General features: G+C 40.6%; 1 protein-coding gene across 1 annotated transcript in view; it reads left to right on the top strand.

The window, feature by feature from the left end:
* The window catches only part of zmat4a (zinc finger, matrin-type 4a), a 140,793-nt gene that overhangs the window by 59,551 nt on the left and 57,101 nt on the right, over nt 1–24,141 (top strand). The window contains exon 4 of the mRNA XM_062384781.1: nt 19,002–19,158. Coding sequence (XP_062240765.1) covers nt 19,002–19,158 — 157 coding nt within the window. The remainder of the gene's footprint in view (nt 1–19,001; nt 19,159–24,141) is intronic.

The raw sequence follows: 24,141 nt of genomic DNA, 5'->3' as shown, positions 1-24,141 counted from the left end.
TCTGGTGGTTTAAGTTCCAAAACAGATCACAGGCAGATGGCCCAGACTCTGCTCTGTTGGAGGACTAAAAAACTGATGACACGCTGGAAAAATGATGTAATTTATTTAACATTCTGAGGGATTATGTGGTCATACTGTGGAAAGTACTACTAAATCTTTTACATGTCAAATGCATTAATCTCAACACTAAGGGTAAAACTGTAAAATAAAGTAAAATACGAAGTTGACACTGATACTGCAAAGGGAATTAAATTTGTAAAATAAACGCAAATGTCTTCAGATGGCCATACTGTTAAAACAATGTCCAGTCATGCATTGTAGAATCCATTATTCACACATGCCCTTAAATGATGTGAAGAATGTGCATATTAGCATATTTGCATTAGCATTTATTCACCACATCTTTACAGCAGATGGAGGCCCCACATGTTCAGACTCATGCTCTGTCTCAATTGTCTGTTTCTAATCGTTAACCAGGTGGCTCCAAATGATGTACATTAATAAGAACAGAAAAAGAGGAAAAAGGGAAATTCGATACAAATCTTTGAAATTCTACTAATTTAAATTCTTTCTAATCATTTTCTTATTCAGTCAACACTCATAATAAAACCTCGGCAAATAAAACAGGTGTGTGTTGGGGGGGTGGGGGGAGGGGGGGGTGCTTGGAAAAGATGCCTCTGACCAATATTGAGCAGCAGGTGTAGTTCACTTTCTGTGGCAGCGCTGTATCTGCGGTGGCCATCAGTGCCCTTGCAGTACAGGCAGTAGTGAGCTCTCTCAATACAAGCAGCCCAAAAACGGGGCAGCTGGGGAATGGAGAGGGAGGAGAGCACACCGAAGGCTTTGTAATTCACATTGATTGTGCTAAATTAAAGTATTTGCATCTACCCAATAATGCATATTCATTAAGGCAAACGTTCTAAATGGTCTGCCCATGTTATTCTGCACAAAATCCTCAGTGCGCACCGTTAGTAAATCAGCTTGCAATTTCTTTTGCGGGGGAAATCAAGTTTGCAAACGTTTCTAATTGAGCAAACCTCTAGTAGATCTGGCCCTTAATGTAACTGTGTAACTGAATTCCTGTGACCCTATCATGCAGTTGTTGGTACCAAGGTAGCTGGTTTTCTGTTTATCCCATATGCCGCATGAAGATCGTGGACAAATCTTCACATCTTCCCCACTATCCAGAAATTAAGCAAAGATTTCCCACATACGACATATCCCCCATTATAACCAAACCTACCAGAAAAGATAACACTTGAGCAAACATCAGTTTGATAAGAACTACATAAAATGAGCAAAACCATCTGTGAGAGAAACGTACTTGACGTTTAACTTTTCAGTATGGTCCCTGTCGCTTCTGCTAACGTGGAGTAGTTGGGATTCATTACCTAAAAGGAAGCCAGCTACTAGGGGCGATCAAGGCACTTAGGTTTGTCAAGGCACTCATGTCACCTGTTTATATAGAGTCTATGGTTTGCCCTGATCACTGAAAGGCCTTGTTTTATACAGTTAATAGGTAGATTGTGCAAACATGCAAAAGTACAGTGCTCTAGAGACAACCAGTACGAACATTATTTATACCTTATAATCCTGCCCTCACAATTTCCTTTGCAGATGTTTTTATCTACATCTCCTTTAATCACCATCATGCCCAAAATGTCATATTTCTCCTCAAATGATTTTCTAATGTAGATAAACGAGGCTCATAGTCTGATGACTATCTAACTCTGAAAGGGAAATGCAATAATAGATTTTTACAGTTGCCTAGTGATGCAGTTATAATCAATAGCCTCCGTTGCTATTGCCCTGTTTGTTGACTCTGGGTTCGTCAGTTACTCAGTAGGCGCTGACTTTCTAGTCTACCAAAATCTCAGTATGTTGAAAGAGTTATGGGCATCTCATCTTGTTGGATTTGAACTTCATGGTGATCTTTTCCAAGCTTAATGCAAACTAATGTGTTTTCAGCGCAGCTCTATTCATCATCTCAGACTGTAGCCTTGTTCTTAAGATAAAGCCACAGTCCAACACAACCAACAGGACAAAGGTCTTCACTGAGATCGATTGAGCCTCGGGTCATTATTCAATCGTTCTGCAGCAGTTCAACCTTTTGAGTGTTCATGAAATTAAAAGTTTGTTCTGAGCTCTCATTTCTACTGCTTTTATGTGTGCGTCCACAGCTGCTCAATGCTGCATTTTTATCCACTTTTTGAAAGAGAAAAACACTTTACCTCATCAGTGCTATGCGCCATTTGAAGAAGAGCAGATAAATATCACTGAAAGGCTTCACACAGAGTATAGCAGACAATGCTGGATATAAAGGGACCTAGAGTGTTACATATTCTATCAAATGTTTCCCTAAGAACTGCAGTGTCAATCTTCTGCTGCTTGAAAAATGAACTGAGAGGAGGATGATGCCTCTATGTCTCCCTAACTGTATTTTGCAGACCCCTGCAGTGTAGAGCCGCAACATCACTCATCGATCTTTTTCTTACAAAAGCACTTCCCCATTTTAAATGTCCTCTGGGCTTCTTTGTGAAGAGTTATAAGGATAAAGCCAAATTGTGAGAGACGTGGGCTATTATTCCCAAGCAGGGTCCCAGATTTAGCGAAAAAGCCCCCCACCTCTCAGAATGCCGAGGCCAGCGGAATGAAGGCGGGAGGCAAGAGGTACAGGGCGTATCTGAGGGTAATGATGCGTTTGAAAAGGGAACCCCTACAAAAGATCCAAAACGCCGGCCGAGTGAAAGAAACATTTCCAGCCCTGTGTAAATGTGCAAGGCAGCTGACAAATGTTCCCCTTGGTTAGGCTGGAACTGCTTCCAATCCACACACCGCACTGCGCTGTATGTCTCCCCTGTGCAAAGAAGAATAGTCCAATTTGAATGTTCTGCAATCACTGACTCTCACAGGGGACCTTTTCAAAAACGTGTGTGAGGTTGAAGAGCTTAAAGCGAATGTTTTGGATCGAAGGATTTGCTCAAATGCACAGTCAAAGCAAACCATCTGAAAAGTGAGGGGTTTTGTGAATGGTGTTTTTCCATCAAACGATTTCAAAATAAGGAGGGAAGAAAAAGATCGAAGCTTTGCAGATATTTCTAATAAAGGCTTGGGGCTGAATTTTAAGGTTAATTTATGTGATTTAGATGACAGTGCTTTCTTACCTTGTAGCCCAGGATTTAATTTGATTAGATTCCTGGAGTTTGATGTGTTGCTTTCCACAACTGCTTATCAATCCCAGATGATCTCTGGCCTGATTCTTTAATTTTATATGCCTCATCATCAAGGTGAGGAGTGACTCCGACAGTGGAAAACCAATTTTAACGTATATGTCAGCTTTATAATGTTCATAAAAAGCGCTGAGCAGGCAACCATCACAGCTGTACGTTTCGCTGAGTTGCCGTAACTGATCAGAATATCCTCCGAGTCCCTCAGAAGGGTCATCCACAGCGTGAACCTGCTGTTCACAATTATGTTACACTGTGAAAGCGGAGATAAGGGTGTGCACGGAAAGTTTAACCTTGTGAAAAGACAAAGAGAAGTCGGCAGATGGGATTTTTTGCCATGAGGCTTTGTTCTATCATTGTCCCGACACACATGCAGTAAACTCTTGAAACTGCCCTAATATGTGCTGCATGTCCTACCATGGTGGATGTGAGTTTAGACTGTCAAACCAGCATAAAAAAAAGAGCAGACATATACTGTATAGTCAATTCATTGTAATTTATTTCCCAAGGCCAAAGTCGATCTGTGAGTTTAGCTAACCAACACCTTAATTGAGACTAGACTCAGTGCTATATAATTACTCTATATCGCACCAAGTGTGGGCAAGTGTGATTCACAGTTGTGTCTCTGAAGTAAAACAAGGAATGATACTCTGATCTAGAAGTGTCAGTGGGATGGTATGTGACCTGAGATAATTAAGAGCGTAGAAAATAGTATACAGTGTTTAGAAGAACATGTGCTTGGCCTACTAATTGAGACAAGCAAGTAAAGACCAGCTGCTGGACTCAGTCCTTAGAACCCTTAAGCTGTACAACTTCTGCTTTACTAAGAGCTGTTCATCTGTTTATTCAAAGTTCAGTTAAGGTCGACTCGCAGGACCCCAAACTGGACAAGCACTTGTTTAGGCCTTTGTCGAGCATAACCAAACTTTGAATGCACTGTTAATGATAATTCTATTGATGAGTCCCAGCCACCAGTGCTACAGACAGTATACTTCCTTGGACCCTTAAGAGTACACATATCTAATGTGAAGCAGATAAGATGTACAGTTCTTGAGATATAAAAGCCACATACAAACAATCAATCAATCAATCAAATTTTATTTGTATAGCCCATATTCACAAATTACAATTCATCTCATAGGGCTTTAACAGGGTGTGACATCCTCTGTCCTTAACCCTCAGCAAGAGTAAGGAAAAACTACAAAAAACCCTTTTAACAGGGTAAAAATATGTAGAAACCTCAGAGAGAGCCACATGTGAGGGATCCCTCTCCCAGGACGGACAGAAGTGCAATAGATGCCACGTGCAGGAGAACATCATCAATAATCAAAGTCTCTAGCAGCATTGATGAAGCACAGTCCATGCTCAGCAACCATCTAGACCACGGTCCACCATCCAGACCAGACGCCACTTCAGTCCTCAGTCACCGTCCACCGCCGCCCACCAGGAGGACCCATCACAAGCCACCACTGCGGTCCTGGTCCACCGCCCGTGCCCAATGCCAACGCGACACAGGGTCCGCCACCAGCACCACGATCAGCCCACATGACTCAGAATCCGCCACACTGGATCCAACACCGCGACCCCCGGTGCGCGATCCACAAACCGCAATCCATGGTGCGGCCACAGAGGCCCTGGATCTGCGGGTGATAAAGCAAAGGGATTCCGGGGAAGGGGGATAGGGATGGAGAAGAGGAAGGAGAAGCTGGAAAGAGAAGCTCCGTGTGTCATGTGTCATAAAATAGAACAAGTAACGTTCTGGCGCACTAATTAGCTCTAACTATAAGCTTTATCAAAAAGAAAGGTTTTGAGCCTACTTTTAAACGAACAGATGGTGACTGCCTCCCGAACTGAAAGTGGTAGATTATTCCACAGCCGAGGGGCTTGATGGCTAAAAGCTCTGGCTCCTACTCTACTTTTAGAGAATTTAGGGACGACAAGTAGGCTTGAATTCTGGGAGCGGAGTGCTCTAGTGGGTTTATAAGGTATTAACAGCTCTTTAAGGTATAAAGGCGCTATATTATTAAGGGCCTTGAAGGTGAGGAGGAGAATTTTAAATTCTATTCTAGATTTAACTGGAAGCCAGTGTAGCGATGCTAATATTGGAGAAATGTGCTCTCTTCTCTTTGTTCTCGTCAGGACACGTGCTGCAGCATTTTGGACAAGCTGTAGAGTCTTTAACGACTTCCTGCTGGAGCCTGATAATAATGAATTACAATAGTCCAGTCTCGATGTAACAAAGGCGTGGACTAGTTTTTCTGCATCTTTTTGTGAAAGGACATGTCTAATTTTTGAAATATTACGCAAGTGGAAAAAAGCGGTCCTAGAAATTTGTTTTAAGTGACTATTAAAGGATAAATCAGGATCGAAGATCACTCCCAAGTTCCTGACTGTTTCATTGGAAGCAAGGGCAATGTCGTCTAGCGCAGCTATATCATTAGATAATGCATCTCTAAGGTGTTTGGGGCCAAGTATTATAACCTCTGTTTTGTCTGAGTTTAATAAGAGAAAATTGCGGGTCATCCAGGTTTTTATGTCCTTGAGACATGTTCGAAGTTTAGTTAATTGATTACTTTGTTCAGGTTTTATTGACAAATATAACTGGGTGTCATCCGCATAGCAGTGGAAATTTACCGAGTGTGTCCTGATAATGTTTCCTAGTGGAAGCATATATAATGAGAATAAAATTGGGCCGAGCACAGAGCCCTGTGGAACACCATGATTAACTTTGGTGCGCACAGATGACTCATCATTAATTTGCACAAATTGGGAGCGATCAGAAAAATACGATTTAAACCAGTTAAGGGCGGTTCCATTAATGTTAATTAACTGTTTTAGTCTTTGTAATAAAATTTGATGGTCAATTGTGTCGAATGCTGCACTGAGATCTAACAGAACGAGGACAGACACAAGTCCCTGATCTGAGGCTATTAAAAGGTCATTAGTGACTTTTGCCAAGGCTGTCTCTGTACTGTGATTGGCTCTAAACCCCGATTGAAAGTCTTCATATATATTATTTTCCTGGAGAAACTCACACAGCTGATTGGCTACCACTTTTTCTAAGATTTTAGAAATGAAGGAGAGGTTAGATATTGGTCTGTAATTGGCTAAAACCTCTGGGTCTAGGGTGGGTTTTTTGAGTAGGGGTTTGATGACAGCTATTTTAAAAGACTGTGGTACATAACCTGATGATAATGACAGATTGATAATGTTAAGTAACGAACTATCAATTAGGGGCAGAATGTCTTTAAGTAAGTTGGTAGGAATGGGATCTAAGATACAGGTTGTTGGTTTAGAACCTGAGATTAAACAGACAGAAAGAGTGTTCTTGAATTAATAGATAGATGCTAGTTGGTCTGATTTATTTTGCAAGAGAAATATAGGTTTGAAATTAATTGTAAAACGTATCAATCCAATACAGCTTACAGACAGTAACTGTACGTAGGAACAGTTTAGTGCAACTCAGGCAAAACTTTTGTTTTAGTTTGTTTTCAACCTGTTCAATTGACCGCTTATTTCTGATTGCCCTTGTCAGTCAATGTCACTGCATTTCAAGAATCAAAGCTGATGATATGCAGTCTGGTTTGAAAAAAGTATATTTTCTGTCTGGACATGAAGTGAAAGGAAATGAAAACTTACATAGGTCAGTACGTCATTCAATAACTGTTGTTTGTATGCGGGACCACAGCCGTGGAGGGATAACATTATTTTTTTTTATTTTTTTTTACACCTTAACTGTATGTTAACAGACAAAATGATTTGGATCATCTCACTTGTGACACACTTTCTAGTAAAGTCCATTCAGGTTTTGTCGTCTATTCCTTCTGCTGTTTCATGTGAAGGTTGTTTTGTTTTGTGTCTGGCTGAAGCCGCAGCAGTAACCACTGTGTCAGCCCAGTTTAGCGCTCCCATGAATGCTCCGCTTGGCAGCAATACACTGCATTGTCCGCCGCTGTGTCTGGAGCTAGTGCATTTTTCCCCTTTTTTTTGTAGGGATGCCCTTGCACTTGGCTGTCCTATTTCTCCTGTGTATGCCTCAGGGGAGATGCTGTGATGAGCAGTGAGTGTTCCCTGACCTCCAGATTTAGCCCAGGCATCATATGGTGCTAAGTCAAGCACGGATCAAGACAATCCAGGCCGGACTAGCTGCGACCGAAAGCTTATGCCTTAAGAAAAGGTAGAGCTTATTGAGTGCAGCTCGAGGAAAAACCTCTCGTATCGCAGATTGAGTCTCTGAAAAGCATGCAAGTTGGCACCTTGGCATTTGTGATGCAGGGACCAAAGAAAACAACAGCAGTAGGACATCACAAAGCCTGTCTACGCCACAAATACAGGCAGGCTTGGACACACTGCTTCGCTGAAACCGAGCTGAAAATGTACAGCACAGCGCTGATAGCAAAGAGAATTTACTGCTAGCAAATCAAAAAGATTATTTTATGCCTTACATGAATGGAAAGGAGGCAGCCCCCCCCCCCCCAGCCACCACCCCCACCCCTCTCTCTCTGCCACCCTGCCTCCATCAGTTACATATTCACAGAAGTGCAGCACAGCAGCACATTCTACCAATGCAGAACTCCAATTATTTCACACTGTGGGTTGAGATTGCATGCAAAAAGTGAAGCCCACCAAACAGGCCTGCTGGAATGTGCCAGAGGTTGGATGTATTTTGATCCACATGACTCATGGGTGTTGAGACCTACCCCCACAACCCCCCACCACCGCTGATATATATATATATATATACATATATTTAAAACTATGTTGATGAGCTTATCAAAAGTTCATCCACATTCCTAGACTCATACATAGTCATTTCACATTAGCCTACATCCACCATATATCTAAAATGCCACATAAGGCAAGTCCGTAAATGACACTGTGGTTTTCAATCTGGCAACATACACCTACCTACCGCTACATTAATTACATTTCCCTGCAATTAGCTCCTTGTTTATCCAGTTAAATTAACCATGAAATTATGGATCCTTCCCAGTTCCAGGTGGCATCCCATCTCCTGGTGTATTTTGGTCTCTTCCTGAATATATATCTGCTCATTATGACTGTGAAATCCTGCAAACGAGATGGAACAGGGGCTCTGCTGCTGTGAGAGCTGAGAAAACGATGTGTGTAGTGTGTAGCCAGAGTTAGTGAAGGACAAGGCCAAGGGCGGGAGGAGGGGCTGTGAGTGTGTGTGTGTGTGTGTCGGAATGAGTCAGTGCGCAGCAGTGTTCCTCTCTTATCACACACTGTGGGAGGAAGAGTTGTGTCTCTCTCTTTTCCCTTAGTCACACACACACACACACACACGCACACACAAACACACACAGACTCACACGCGACGAACACACACACACACATTTTAATCTCTACTAGATTAATGCTCACTCGAATAACAATCAGTAAAGGGTCCAATTTGAAAACATGAGCCCCCCGCTGGTTGAACATGTCCATCCTTGTACTGGTTTTGTTTACGATCGGATTTATTCCTCAAATGTATTCATTAAATCAATTGCGTGATGTGGGGGCTGTGGCTCAAGATGTGGGTTGTGTACTATGCAGAAGTCCAATTGTTTGATTTATGTGTGATTAAAAAGAAAGAATATTTTCTGACTGACACATATTTTACCCTACTGTCAGGTCTGCTAGAGAAGCAAAATCATTTTGTCAACCTTTTAAGAAAATCATTTCGATCAGTCAGGCCATATTCTATAAAAGCAGAGGTGTGCTTGATGAAATGACAATGACTTTGTTATGTAGAGGTGGATGCATCCTGTCCTTGCAGAAACCAGTGTCATCACAATGTTAAATGTTACTTAGTTACTGGGATGATTCTCTCTAGAGCGACAATGTCAGCCGTCATAATGAATTTGATCGTACTCACAGTGACTTGTAAAGAAAAGATGGGAAAGCATAACACAATCATCTTAATTGGAACCGGTTGTTTGACGTCAGTGGACTCCCATTAGCTTGTGTATGAATTATTGGCACTGTTGTGAAGACAATGAGGCTTTTGTGTCTTCCCAATTATTCCCAGAACATTGGAAAACATTATAAAAGTTCAACTGTATGACTGAACAAGCATGCCATTATTGATCATAAGTAAGTATGTCACTCATTAACCACTTAAGATGCAGTGATTTTTCTATCTTCAAATCTGAGTAGTTTACACTTGCATGGCTGAGCAACCATGAACAAGAAAAGCTTTCATATAGTTTGACTGATATGTATTCTTAATCAAAATTGCCATTAGATTGTATTATAAACCTGATAAAGATGGATACATGGAAAGAGGGTACAGACGAGTGACACACAATCAAAGGAGAAACGTGTTCGTGCTTTTTCTCTGGAAACAAGGCGGACGGCAGTAAAACCAAAACAGCAACTAAAATGTTTCGAAATGGTGATAGTAGAATGTAAACTAATCATATATTGATCCATTGTTAATGTGAAATTAAATATCAGTGCAGTCTCAATTACATCCTGGGGCCAAACTTACTGCACGCAACAGTCATAAGACATTTGTTGTTATTTTTATGAATATCTGAAAACCAGCATTTATTCAGTTTTTGTAATGGACTGTGGGCAATGACAAGGGAGAGTGTGTTGGTGACACGTCAACTGGACTGTCTGGTTGTGTCCTCTTCTCCTACAGTGGTTTCTCTGAAGAGAGTGACAGCAGTTCTAGCCTTTGATGGATGTGTGGTTGGAATGGGTGAGGCAGGGTGAAGGAGATACAGTACATTGGGAGGCTGTGTGTGACATCTTGAGACCTGGGGGTAACAATTGCTCGTGTTAACCTATGAGCGTTGGTATATAGTTGCACCTTCTGGTCTCCTTGATGCATCAAATCTACATTAAATTACTCTGCATAAGGCATCACCCGCAGCCTGAGTTCTCCTTTCACCAGCTTCCAGAACCCTTCCAATACAAATTGGTGTCACAAACAGGAACACAGCAAAGAAACGCTAAGTTGCAAATATGCCAATTATTCTTTGATTTTGCCATACGACTGGCCTCACGCCAAACCCGCTGTGTAAGAGTCAAATCCCAATTGGTCTATCGGAATCATAACTGAATGAGCAGAAGTTAAAGTGACCTGAGCTGTTGTGAAAATTGGATTTTGTATATTTATAATGCGCTTTACTTCTGTCTGTACTAAATGTGTTTACAAGTGATCGGTCGGTTTTCTGGGGCGACTTTGGATCGTGCCCATCAAAGGCAATATCTGCCACGTGGTTTCACCCTGACCATGGTATCGTCGGCAGTTTGGCAGGGAGCCTGTGTCCGTTGAGAAAGATTAGAGAAAGACTGTGGTGTGTTTGTTGAACTCCACAGCCTCCAAAACGAGGGAATACTTTTGTGGGGGGGACTTCGAGTTGCGCCCGGCAGAGGCGATCGCAGCCACATGGTTCAACCTTAGGGAAGAGCTCTCCGGCTCGCAAGCTGACCTTGGTGTAATCGGCAGTTTAGCAGGGAGCTTGTGTCCGTTGGGAAAAAAGGTTATGTGTGCTTGTTCGGAAGAAGCTGAGGTGCTGTTTTGAAGTGCACTAATTGGATTAAATAATTTGAGTTTTTGGTCAAAATAGTTCAAAACTTTGCCACCACTGATGTAGTAAATTGAAATCTAACTGTGGAAGCTCTGATGCTGCAACAGGGTTTAAAAAATGAATGAATGAGTAAATGTTTTTTATTGTAAACACACCACCAAGTGAAATAATCGGTTAAAAGCTACGGTTAAAAACAAACTGTAAACAGTTTGTCGAACAATTAAATCATTCCACCAGTGATAAACAGGCAAAACAAGGTGCCTGGTCCGAAGCAATGTTTTGACCAGAATGTCATGCGAATCATAGTCAGAGCCAAAATTTGACCTACAGCATGTTATGGCCTATAACTGCACTCATGTGTGAAATGATTGATGGTGAATGGCCAGTGGCTGGGTTATTTGCCCCAGAAAGTAAAAACTAAAATCAAGATCAAAATCCCAGGAGATAGAAGAAGCTGGCGCAGATAAAGCTTTATGCTCCAATATCTGCAAAAATCTGTGATAAAATGATTGTGATAAATGCTGATTAATTAATTTACAAAAGTTTCAAATGAAATCATGGATATGAAAGGAGCAATACTTTTTTACATATGCCTACAAGATGAATGTGCTTAATATAAGGTAAAGTATGAATGTGCTGACATTCCTGTATGTGATCACTGTCAGAACAAAGGAGACACTATGGTTAAATTAATAATAATCAGAGGTTGACATTATGTCAGAGATGACCAGAGGAATTATTGAATGAAAATTTTAACTGAGCCATGTTATTGTTGTATTTTTAAAAGCTGACTTTTCAGAATGAAACTGAGGAATGTATGGAGCAATTATAAATATATTGCAGATAAAACAAAATCCTTTTTAAATCTCACAATTGAATTTAACTCAATCACTTAAGTTACCAACAACTAATCCTAAACTTTGGTTTACTGATCAATTTATATATAATCATTTAAAAAATGCATAGATTTACTGTGCTTTATACAAAATAGATAAGATTCTAATTCTACATTTATCTTACATAACATCTGAGATAGTCCCAAAATTAATAGTGTGCTGCAACTCACCTTATCTTTTCCCTCTTGTGATATGCTCCAGTACTCTTCCATGCATGACTGTAAATATGGCAAAGCCAAAGAGGAATGGCCTTGTTAATGCTGTCAGATGCATTGATGGGGTAAGCTAAAGGCTAGCGTATGCTTCTCCGAGTCCGTTATGCGCCGTCGGACGGACGGATCAACGGACTCTTTTTATTTTATGGTTCTACGAGCGGGTTGTGCTGAAATCAATTCACCGCCAGAACAGTAGTTGGCGCAACTGAAGACGAGCTTAGAGAAGCCTACCTCATGAGGTATGTAACAAATGTCCACGCTTGTTTATTTACGTCCTCCTGGCTCCTCACACACAGTGAACGATGGCAACTAACAGACAAATGCTGTTGATGAAACAACAGATTTTGCTGAAATAAAGTGACACCCAGCGGGTCAAAATGCTTATGTTATCGTGTCTTAGCGAAGCGGTTCCCCGGTCTTGTTTCCAAACTGCGTTGCTAATTCAACAGCTTGAAGCCACACGGAAGCAGCTAGCTTCCCCCAAGCTTACACACACAGTCAGCAGGGACTCCCGATACTAACTACTACCAAGTGTTTGCTTTTAACCTGACGGTGTTTGAGAAACAGTGTCATGATAGCCGTGGAATTAAAGTCGTGACAGCACGTTTTTGCTCTGTTTAACCGCAGTTAGCATGGTGGCTAGCCCGCTAGCGCCGTTATGACAGGGCGTTATAACCACATGTGACCGTACACACATGCCGTTTGTGCTCTAACCAGCCACCGTGAGCCGGACAACTCCACTGGCTTAACACACTTGTCACATTATTCCTAGAGTCGTAGTTTTAGGTCCGGAAATGTCATTACCGGATGTTAGCGGACCAATCACAGCCAAGGCTTTCCGTATGCCAATGTGTAGTTAGAAAAATCAGGGCCGCACGAACAGCTCTCCGTGGACCCCTGAGAGGAGGTTTCACTGCGAAAAAGGCGGTCATATCTGTCAGTGTCCGTCAAAACGGAGAAGCATATATTGGCCTTAAGACTGTTTGGGTTTAAACATGCAGTCTGCCATTGTTTCTTGTCCCTCAGCTGTATAACCACATAGTCTCATAAAGTAGCCATATAAAGGCGACTCCTTATTCAGTCTTATCCCAGTATAGTAACCGGTGTTACTGGAATCAAAGATCTCATCACACCAGGTATAAAGCACTTGGTACAGTATCAGGCACGGTGTTCTGTAATGTTCTTTTGGCTTCACTGAGTGAATAAACATCGATTACAATCTTTTTCAACACCTCTTTCTGTGGATGGTACAGTGAGCCAGTCTATTTGTTTTAATGCAACCTTAATAACACATTGACCAAGTGTACCAACCTGTTTCAGCATCCTCTGCCCTCCACTTTGTGAGGGAGCTAGGTGTTTGATTACTCTGAATCAGAACCTCGCACACTGGGACCTTCATTCTCATGGGACTACCTTTGTATGAGCTAAACATTCCCCTATTTATCAGGACAATCTGCAGCAATGTGATATGGAGTTAGGTACATTTCTCCCACCTGTGTAAGCTCTGCTCTGAGTCCAACCCAGTTCGCATTTCGGTTATTAAACCATTATTTAGTTTAATCACAGCCTCATTAGTGTGAGTGTTAATTGAAATATGTCCTGGGTACAAACACGGGGTCCAGGTGAAAAATAACAAGACCCACCGGTGGTATTGCTTGGGTACCTAATGGTGTGGAAATGGTGTGGTTGTTTGTCTGATGAAGGTGAACTAAAGATGTCACCAATGTTAATGGCGTTTCAGACCGATGGGACTGAACATATGAGAGCTGTCTGCACCCAACGTGACAGTACACAAATGTGAACAAACGCAAAAATATTATGAATCATGTCACAGACTGTTCAGTCTGGGCTCACAGCTCAGTCAACATTGCTTTGATCCAGTTTATCAAAGCACAAACAATGCTGCCGGCTTTTTCCAGTTTTCTAGTCCCAGCAGAATAGTATCAACTTAACATCCTAGTGATTTCATGCCTTTCTACATGGCTCTATGGTTTACACTGTTTTGGCCCGCTGCTTGGCTATCTCGGTATACAGTAGGTATACCAGAGCAGTGGCTTTGTCTTGTTGTTTCATGCTGTTATGTGGAAAATAACAGGGCTGGTTGGGAAGTTTTACCGATATATGTATTGTATTTGGACTCGTACTAAAGAGAGAGGTGTGCTGGGTCGTTCAGAGAAAGATGTGATATGTACGTGTGCTTTTTCTTAGTTAGAATTAAAGGGGAATGTGGAAACAGGTTAAAAAACATCTTTCAACCACAACCTTGAACGCTCAATAACGCCGGGTTCACACCGGACGCGGAAGCGACGCCAAAGCGAGGCGTAAGCGCAGCGCCAATCCTCTGGCTCCCATCCACTCCCATGTTAAACCACAGCGCTGAACACACCGGAGGCTGAAGCGTAGCGTTGTGCCGCGGCGGCCTATCGCCGTGAAGCGATCGTTTCGGCGTCGAGTCTATTTTTTCCACTTGACGCGAGCGTATCGCGACAGGAAACCCACTGAAAAACAATTTTAAACGATATTGACGACATATTTTATATGATATTAAAGATCAAATATGCATCCCATACTTTGTATTCACCTTCTGTTGTCCTGGAGTTTTAATTTTACCACTTTTACCGACCACATTATTAAATGTCCCCCTCTGCCCATGCACTACAGCCACACAAGCAGTGATACAGATAAAAAGAGAGAGAGAGGGGGGGCTATGTATTCTCCACATATGCTTGAGTGGAGTGCAGTGAATTGTATGATCCTCGGAATATGTTGTATAAAGACAACACTAAAAAGGACACATGTTGGGACGCTGTTGCAGTTAATTTTGGAGCAACAAGTAAGTATATGCTTGAAAAAAAATATGAAATGCCGTTTTTACTGCTGACTGATAACAGCGGCGCTTCGGCGTCGCTACCGCGCCCGGTGTGAACCGCCAAGCGCCGGCGCTTTAGGGATTAGCGCTACCGCCTCGCTTCCGCGTCCGGTGTGAACCCGGCATAAGGCAACCTTTTTTTTTACAGATTAAACCGATAAAATGTATTCAAATGAACGTTTGAGGTGCCATGAAACATATTTTGCTTTCTTTGAACAGACCTAGCTTTAGCTTTTTACCTCTATTTTCAATTTGAATGCTAAGCTAAGCAAACTGATTCCTCGCTGTCGGGGTGATGTTGAACCTCTCATCTAACTGTTTCAAGTAAGTAAAGCTGTTGTTTCTAAAAAGCACCCTGATCAGGGATGTTAGCATTCACGTAGAGGTGCAGTGCTGTTTGCTTTAGTACCAGAGAACACTTTTGATGAACATTCACCCTCTGTTCCTACAGTGGTTAGTTAACCTACATTATACAACAAAAGCGGACCACATGAACAAATGAAAGGCTGACCTGATCAATAGTTTCATTATTTTGAGAATAGTTTGTAGCAGACACCCAAACCTGTAGTAGATGGCACCAGATGTAGCTGTTTGTAATTAGTAAGGAATTAAGCAATGAAGGTGAATGAGTGCAAGGAGTTTATGTTTTGTCTAGTTTAGGTCTACTTACCTGAGCCTTGACCCATCTATTCAGAGGAAAGTAGCAGTGCAGGTCAAACCCATCTATTAGGCAGACTATGAAAACATAGTGGAGCTAGCTTTCATTGTGAGGTGGTATGAGAAAGGCATTACAGAGTTTTTCAATATAACACTTAAAATGGGTTTTTCTATGATCGCTGCAAGGGAATAAATTCAGGACAGCAAAAACTGCAGCTCTGTTAACTCTTTGACTACATGACACAGTTTTATTTCTGATAAAAAACAAGCTATTGGTTATGATGAACAAAAACACATTGGAACATTAAATCAAAAGACGATAACATGTCAATACAAGTAAAGTTTTAAATGGACTTCTTCTCCTGAAAGGTAGGTAGTCACTGAAATCATTGCACAGACAGCAGTGGTTTGGTTATTCTGGTATCATGCATAGATTTGTAATTTGTGTAATTATTGACACTGAGATGAACACATTTAGATTTGCCTACCCACTCTAAGTTAATAATGAACTTGCTCCTCTAGTTAGGAAAAGAAAATACTCAGTGTAGACAACAGGGTAATGCAATGAGTCCTTCTGCTGGCTAATTGAAAGTGACTGAGTGCTGCTGGGACTAATTGAGAACAGTTGAAATCACCTATTGGTTCCTTTGAGCAGAGTAGAAAGCAAATGGTGTCTAAAAGACTCAGAAATAAAGCCAGTGTAAAGTGTCAGCTGTTGTGTCCCAGCTCACTTCCAGCGTAATTGATGAGCAGCAGTGTTGAGATAACTCAAATCACACATTTGCATTTGTAAACAGTTTGGCTACGTTCCGGATTTTTTTTGAAGACGGTTACATATGTTAACATACAGTTAGTTCACTGTTACTTAACAAACGGTAAAAATCTACCTTGATTTCATTAAAGTTCGATCGAAACAACATTAATCCCATCCAACTGCATCTGTTCTCTGTGAAGGATATAATTACCAGCTTTTTTCACAATCCTTTTTCAGATGCTTCTCAACTCAATGCAAGTTAATTATTAGAATGCTTAAATGCATGATCCATATCATTTTGTGTTTGTCTGGTATCAGACATTTGGATTCTTTCTCTATGCACCATGGGTATCTGTACCAAAGTCCCTGGCAAGCTCTTCAACTGCTATGACTTTGGAATGCAAAAACACAAACTCTATCAACCTCGTTGCAAGAGCAAACATAAATTGATTGTTGGTAATGTACGTGCTCTGGGGATTACCATGCATGTCTGTGACATTTCATATTTAATACTTATTCATATATTTTAGTTGCTGTGGATGAGGAGGTGTAGCCATGGAGGAGGCTCAGTGAGCAGCTCCACCTGTACCAGAGGAGCCTCCTGCTCAGCTGAGTGCATGAAGAAAGAGACTAAGAGAGACTGGGCTGAGCCTCAAAGCCTAGAGGCCAGCAAAGAGTGCTGGCAAGTTTATGTTTAGTGTTTGTGAAATTTCTGTTTGGTCCATTTAAAATAAATTATTGAAAAGCAACATGGTGGTCTCTGGCTGTGTGTGGGAAACCCCGGTGGCATCGACATGGCCACAGGTGGGTTGCCAGTTGACCGGTTGTTCGATCCCAGTGTCCTTGGGCAAAATACTCAGCAGATTTACCATCATTAGCATTTTTTCTAAGAAGGCAGTAATTAGAACAGTGCTAAAGGCTGCTTCACTTCACAATACAGAAAATACAAGGCAACCTTGCCAATACCACATTTTCACACTGTTTTATTTTCAAGATTAAGTAAATTTGTTTTTGTGTGGAGTCATGGATAAACTAAACTGCATCCGTTTCCCTCTGGAAGATGACAGCAGAAAGTAGAAATTGAGTGATCATATGTTGGTTTTCATCTTCTAACAACGTTGTTTCCAGATAACATGAATCAGAATCAGAATCAGAAAGTATTTATTGCCAAGTAGGTTTACATCTACAAGGAATTTGCTCTGGTTATTGGTGCATACAATGAACATAAAAACATAAATACATGAAAACACAATAAATACAACACATAAGAAAGCAATAAAAAGAAACAATATATATTTATTCATTAATTACTTCTTATTTACTCCCTTTCTCTAATATTTATACAAAGTAACATTTATTTAGACATAAACATGTCTAAAAACAATATATATAATAGATAAAAGATATAAAAAGTGAAGTAAAAAGTGAAATCCAAGATGAAAAACATGAGGTAAGCTATCTTCCATTAGTAATTGAAAGCGCCTGTCCACAATAACACAGATTAGATTGTGTCATAGTGTGGTTAATGGTTGTTTGACAAAAAATAGAAAAATGTTCCACCATCCTATAAAAACAATGGCTAAGTAGCCCAAATAATTTTCCTTTGATTTTAAAAGAAAAGAAAAAGTTTTACTCAACCATACAATGGCTAAGAAGCCCAAATTCTGTTTAGGATGAAGATTATATTAATGTTCCATATGGAATAGCAAAGAGAACTGCTAAAGAACTGCTGAGTTGCAGCACCATTGTTTTGTTTTTTTTATGAATAAAAAAGAAAACATGTTAAATGTATATATCCGTCTTTTGTCATAAATCTTTTTGTTCTCACAAAAATATACTGAGAAAGTCGGTGATGTGATTAATCATGATTAATCCATAGAAACCTGTGATTAATTTGATTAAAATGTTTAATCATTTCACAGCCCTAAAAAAATATCCTCTGTTGATACAGTTCTGTAAAGCAGTGTGTTTACACCTGTGAGTTTCATCAGAACTGAAAAAAATATTAAATATCATAATAAATATGAACACATTTTTAGATTAAATCAACAATTGATTGTAGAGACTTGATACAAAACATGAATGTTAATCAGACAAGAACAATAAGATATTTTTACTTGAATAATATTTTCAACCAAAAGCAGAATCTGTCAACTCAAGCTCAAACATATTGCCATCTATAGTGAACTAAAAGCTACATCAGCAGAAACATAGCACAGAGTCATAAGTGTTAGTGCCGGGAAATATCATGAAGGTGAATGGGCTCATTATCTAAGTTCCTCTCAAGCTGAGGCAATTCAAATGAGAAGACACAAGCACTTGGATATTCGCTGTTCACTTACCTTATCTGGAAGAGTGCACCAGGCGGGGGAATAAACATTTGAATGAGGTCATTGCTTTCACTAAAAACAAGTAGCCTCTTGCAGCGCTTGGTGGGCTGCTCCGTGTCCTCAGCATTCTCCGAGGATAATGGGTCGTGGTGCCGCCTGCACAGATGGAGGGCCAGGGAGCGGTCCACCATCAGCCGTGTTAGCTCAACTATCACCCCTCGAAATGCAGAGTTGACTCCATTAGGATCCCGCCAGGATCTGAAACACTTTAGGCGAGGGAAGTGGCACCCCTCCCCTCATCGGAAAGAGAAGTTGTCGAGATTACTGATGTGTTCACCAGGCAGCTGTCGTGCTACAACAAGTTACTGCTCCATCTTTATAATACCGTTTGATTGAATCCTGTTTTAAAAATCCCCCACAGATACATAACTGTATGGATTGATGTATTATTAACAAATGTCACTGTGTGTGTGTGTGTGTGTGTGTGTGTCTGTGTGTGTTTTTAGGGCAGTAACGAAGGCGACGTGGACAAGAATAAGTGCTGTACGCTGTGTAACATGTCCTTCACCTCAGCAGTGGTGGCACAGTCACACTACCAGGGTAAAATCCACGCCAAGAGGCTAAAGCTGCTACTGGGGGAGCAGCCCACCATCACAACTAAAGGTATAGCCCCTGTTCACAATGCATTCTGGGTTTAAATGATAGAAGAGCAACATGTTTCCAGAAGCCGACAGAAATTAAAGGAATGAGACACAGGAGGCCATATGTGTTGTTTGGAGGTGTTGTTATGTACGTGTGAAGTGGAATAGAACTAAATAATCTTTAGTAATTATGGAGCACTCTGTTCAAACAGTGTGTCCTCTCCACATCTTTCCACTGTTATTTCTGTGTTGGAGTCTTAACAAGTAGTGATGCTAGTCCCTGACACATTGTTGTCCAGTGTACATGATATAATAATGTATAGGCCCATTGCCTCGATTCACTGCTCTGAAATACTGCATACACTCAGGTACTGTAAGGGTCAAAATACACAAAATGAGCCCAAAGGCCAAATCTACACAGCAGCATGGCAGAGGCCTGCAGGAACAAATTACGTCTACTCCAGTTGTTGTTGCTGGAAATTAGTCTCTTATATGTACGTGTTGTTTTGAGCACAGTGGTGCAGTGGTTAGCACGGTTGCCTCACAGACACTAGGTCTCTGGTTAGAAAGAGCTTACATGTTCTCCCTGTGTCTGGGTAGGTTTTGTCAGAGGGAAGCAGTTTTCCACCCACAGTCCAAAACATGGGGTTAGGTTAATTGGAGACTTCAAATTGGCCGAAGATGTCGGTGGTAATGGCTCTATTAGTGTTGGGCAATCTTCACCTCAGTCACATCATCCTCCTGTGCAATCCTCAATACCCTATATGATTGTCAAGCACTGCTGCGGGGGGGGGGGGGGGGGGGTTCGTTTGCTTTTCCACTCAGAATCTTTGACCTCATATGAAGGAAATAGTGAATGTGTTAACAGGGTGTAAAGAAAGCACATGACGTTGGTTTATGATATTCATTTAAGGAACGTTGCAGTCTCCTCATGGGTCCACACGCACCTGACGTTTTGGAGCTTTGGAGTGACATTTAAGTCAAATTATTTCTGCACATTAACTGAGATGAGGGACACCAATAATTACCTCAAGCTAAATATGTAGCAGAGGGATTTAATCAACTATTCTAAACAATAAAATGTGTAACTTCAAGAGAATTGTGTAATTTCATCATTGCATAATTAAAAAAGCAATGTGATAGTTTAGATTATCAACCAAAATAACGGGTCAGAATATATTTATATATATTATTGGGGATCGTATATCACATATCTTTTGCATAATTGAAGAAATGTTGGACTTCACACAATGTTTTACTGAGAAAGTACATAACAATTCATAACAGTGGAGCAGACATAGCTGTTCCCTGTATATTCGCTTTACAGTGATGATTCAGTGATTTTCATCATGTCCCCAATCATTTCTATGTGAGTCAGTATTTCAAAGCCTCTTTCCTGTCAGTTAAATATACTTTGCTTATTGGATCTGATAGGGATGTTTATGATATAGAACATGAGCGATTTATAGAAGCAATAAAACACAGCATATAAGCATATTTATTTGAATAAGCACATTCAGTGCATCACATTACTCTGATTCCGTTTGGACCAATGACCAATGGATCGACGGCATGACAGCTTCCAAAAGTGAAGCCAAAACATCTCAATTGCCCCTGGCTGCAGTAAAGCCATGCCACCTCCATGTTAGCAGATGGGAGACACAAAAATAGATGAAAAAAATAATCATATTCGATTTTTGCAGTTGATGTATTTTGGATATTGCGTTGTTGGTTTTTAATTGAATTTATTAAAGTGAGATAGTGGAACGACACATTGTCCTTTTTTGATATAGTCATTGATTTGGCAATGGTCTTGGTCCTGACCTTTTTTGTCTATGGTTAAAATCATAAATCACCAAACCACACTAGCTAGAAAAGGAAATCAATGCACACAGACTTGTTGTCTAATCACTTTAATTAAGTTCATCATTTTAGATGGTCTCTTGACCTGTTTTAGTCTCAGTCTGCAATCCACTTTCACTCTCTGCCTCTTTGTGCTCACCTGCACATTCTCCTGCCCTCTCCAGCAAACTAGTAACAAAAACAGAAGCTGGATCATGAGAATATGAATATGAGCACAGATCCGAACATGCTAGACTGTTTGTTTTGTATTGGCGATGTCAGAGGCATCTTAAGTCTATACTTTGATCTAATCAACCATGACAGCAAATTAAGTCTGAGGGATCACAAGATGCTTAAAACCCAGAAACAAGAGGCTATTCAACGAGGCTGGTTTCTGTGTGCCTGTCATTGTTAAATACTGGATCGTTTTCTGTCTTTGGGCCTCGAGTGCAGACTGAGACAGGAACGCAGAATATTGGTTGAACTGCTTTCAATTTTCACATAAATGTTTGAGAGTAGAATAATATCATCTAATCGGGTCAATATGAAGATTGTGGTATTGGTTTGGCTTTATAGAATTGTCCACAGAGGATGAGCCAGGCTGTTCCTCATGTGCCACCTTGGATGTTCATTTCGTTGTTGATTAGCAAAATTCCTCAGAACTATTATAAGACTTGTCATGAAACATTCAGGTTGCCCAGAGGATGATTTTCAAGCTTAATTTTGTTGTCTCTAGCACCACCAGCATGGCCTGTGGAATAGCTCAGCCTTATACTGGATGGATCAGAATAAACGTTTTTACAAACATTCATGGCTATAAGATGTGTACACTATCCTACTGACCTCACTGATCTAATGGCTGATTATAAGGTTGGCATTATGCATTGATCATAGTATCATGCTAACATACTAAACTACGAAGGTGAACAGGATAGAACATTATACCTGATAAACATCAGCATTTTGAACATGCTAGCATAGTGATGTTAACCTGTAGCTCAAAGCACCATAACTACAGAGTGACTGAAATTCATTGTCTCCATTGAAGTTTCAGAAAATCCATATAAAAAGAGTTTTAAGCCTGTAACCAGGTTGACCAGCTACGAAATGAATCCTGACCATAAAACATTTGATTGGAACAAAATAAGTATTGGAATATCGAAAAAATACAAAGGTACAAGACGGTGTACATAATCATTTTAAGAGTGAAGGAACTAAGAACTGGGGCGGCTGTGGCTGAGCAGCAGAGCCGATGTACTCCAACCAGAAGGTTGGCGGTTCGATCCTACTTCCCATTTGCATGCCAAAGTCTCCTTCGGCAAGATGCTGCATCCTGAATGGCCCACCATAGAGAAAAGGGCTGCCCATAGATGCACTGTATAAATTGGTGAATGGCAAACTGTACTGTTAAGCGCTTTGAGTGGTCAACAAGACTATAAAAGTGTCATATAAATACAGACCATTTACGCATACCATAAACCATTGTGAAGGATCCCCTTCCAATGACTTCCAGGGCACTTTGTCTTGAATTGAACCATGTTGTACTGATTTTCACCTTTGGACTCTTCCTCATCTCTGAAAAAAACAGTACGTCAGAAAGTGAAATTCTAGTTGCTCAGTGGTAACCATAGCTTGACACTAAATGATTGTGGCTGACTCGACATTTAGCGGTTGGGGTAAACATTTTAATGATAACATCATGTTTCTATATCATTTGAACTTGTGGCTTATCTTAACCAAACTATATAGCCCCATTATGTCTGTTAGCTTGTATTAGTTAATCTGTGGTTACAATAGTATAGCTGATAATTATATTGATATTCAGAAAATTATGATTTTAACTAATGGTGCCATGCTGTTGAGCTGAGATGTACAGTCTCAAAGCTTCTAGCATTGTAGAGTGGCAGTCTGTGGGTTTATGATTTTTTAGGACAGTTACAACTTATTAAGAGCTGCCAGACAAGCTGGTGTGGTTGGCTGGTTTTTCATGGTTTCCTGTGCGTTGATGTATGAGCTACTTCAGTTTAATCACCAACTGTGCTTTACCTCGGGGTGATTGAAGTCTTCTGCCGCTGTGCTCCGCTGACAGCTGCTCAACTTGAAACTCAAACATATCTTCTGTTGTGAGAATAATATTGGAAGGTTGCAAGAGGAGACACTGATTGAAAAACACAGCAAACATTATATTTTCAGATTGTGCTGGGGTCCGGCACCTGAGTCCACATTGTGGCTGTGAATAGATAAGCCCTTTGTTTGTTTACTGTGGCTTGTTTGCGCTCCAGCTGACTGAGACATTTATATTCCCTGCGTTTTACTTTGAGCTCCTATATATCCATCACCGGTGCTTTTCTTTTAACGTGTTTGGAGATTTCTGTTGAATTATAAGCGCTGCATTTTTAAAGGGATATTATCTGAAGGCTCCCATTGTGAGACCATCCTGAATTCATCCAGCATTAGTACGCCCTCAGCCACTGCAGCCTTTCTTCCCTCTAATGTGTTGGGATTGAATCAGTCGATTGGCAAGCAAGCCTCTTGTCTTTCAGTTAGTGTTTGTTGGATCAGTTCTTGGACCTTCTGGCTGAAAATAAGAATAGGGTAATTCCCTTTCGTGCAGCAGCATCAGAATAGCATTTAGGCATAGAAAGTGGGACAGAAGAAGTACAGAGGCAATACAACAATATCTTGCACCGTTAAAGGCATTACATTACATTATCTTTTTATTGTATGCATGAAATGGAAGAAATTACTATATTTGATTTGGATTCATATCGGCCAAAAACATTGAGAAGCTTCTTCTCCTGATCCCTCAAGTCAGCGATATTATTTTCACAAACGTTGACTTTATATTCTAGGGGTTCTGTATCGTTCTCTTACTGTTCTCTCTTGGCTGGTTGAAATATTAAAGTTTTCCAGACGTGATCGAAACAGTCTAGGTTTTTATATTTTTTTTCAGAGGTTATCAGAGTCAATTCATATCTATACTTCTTACGGGTAGACTCATTTTTACACTATCTCCCAAATTAATACTCCTCTGCACTTCATTTTGACTTATTTTTGTGTATGAAAATAGACATTAAGCCACATTTTTTTAAGGTTTGATAATGTCATTTTGCTTGAATTATTAAAGAAAACAAATATAGAATTTCGATTGTTGAGAGTGGTG

This window comes from Platichthys flesus, chromosome 3, assembly GCF_949316205.1.
Source record: "Platichthys flesus chromosome 3, fPlaFle2.1, whole genome shotgun sequence".
Classification (NCBI taxonomy): Eukaryota; Metazoa; Chordata; class Actinopteri; order Pleuronectiformes; family Pleuronectidae; genus Platichthys; species Platichthys flesus.
The sequence above is the reverse complement of the archived record's forward strand: the minus strand, read 5'-3'. Positions and strand labels throughout refer to the sequence as shown.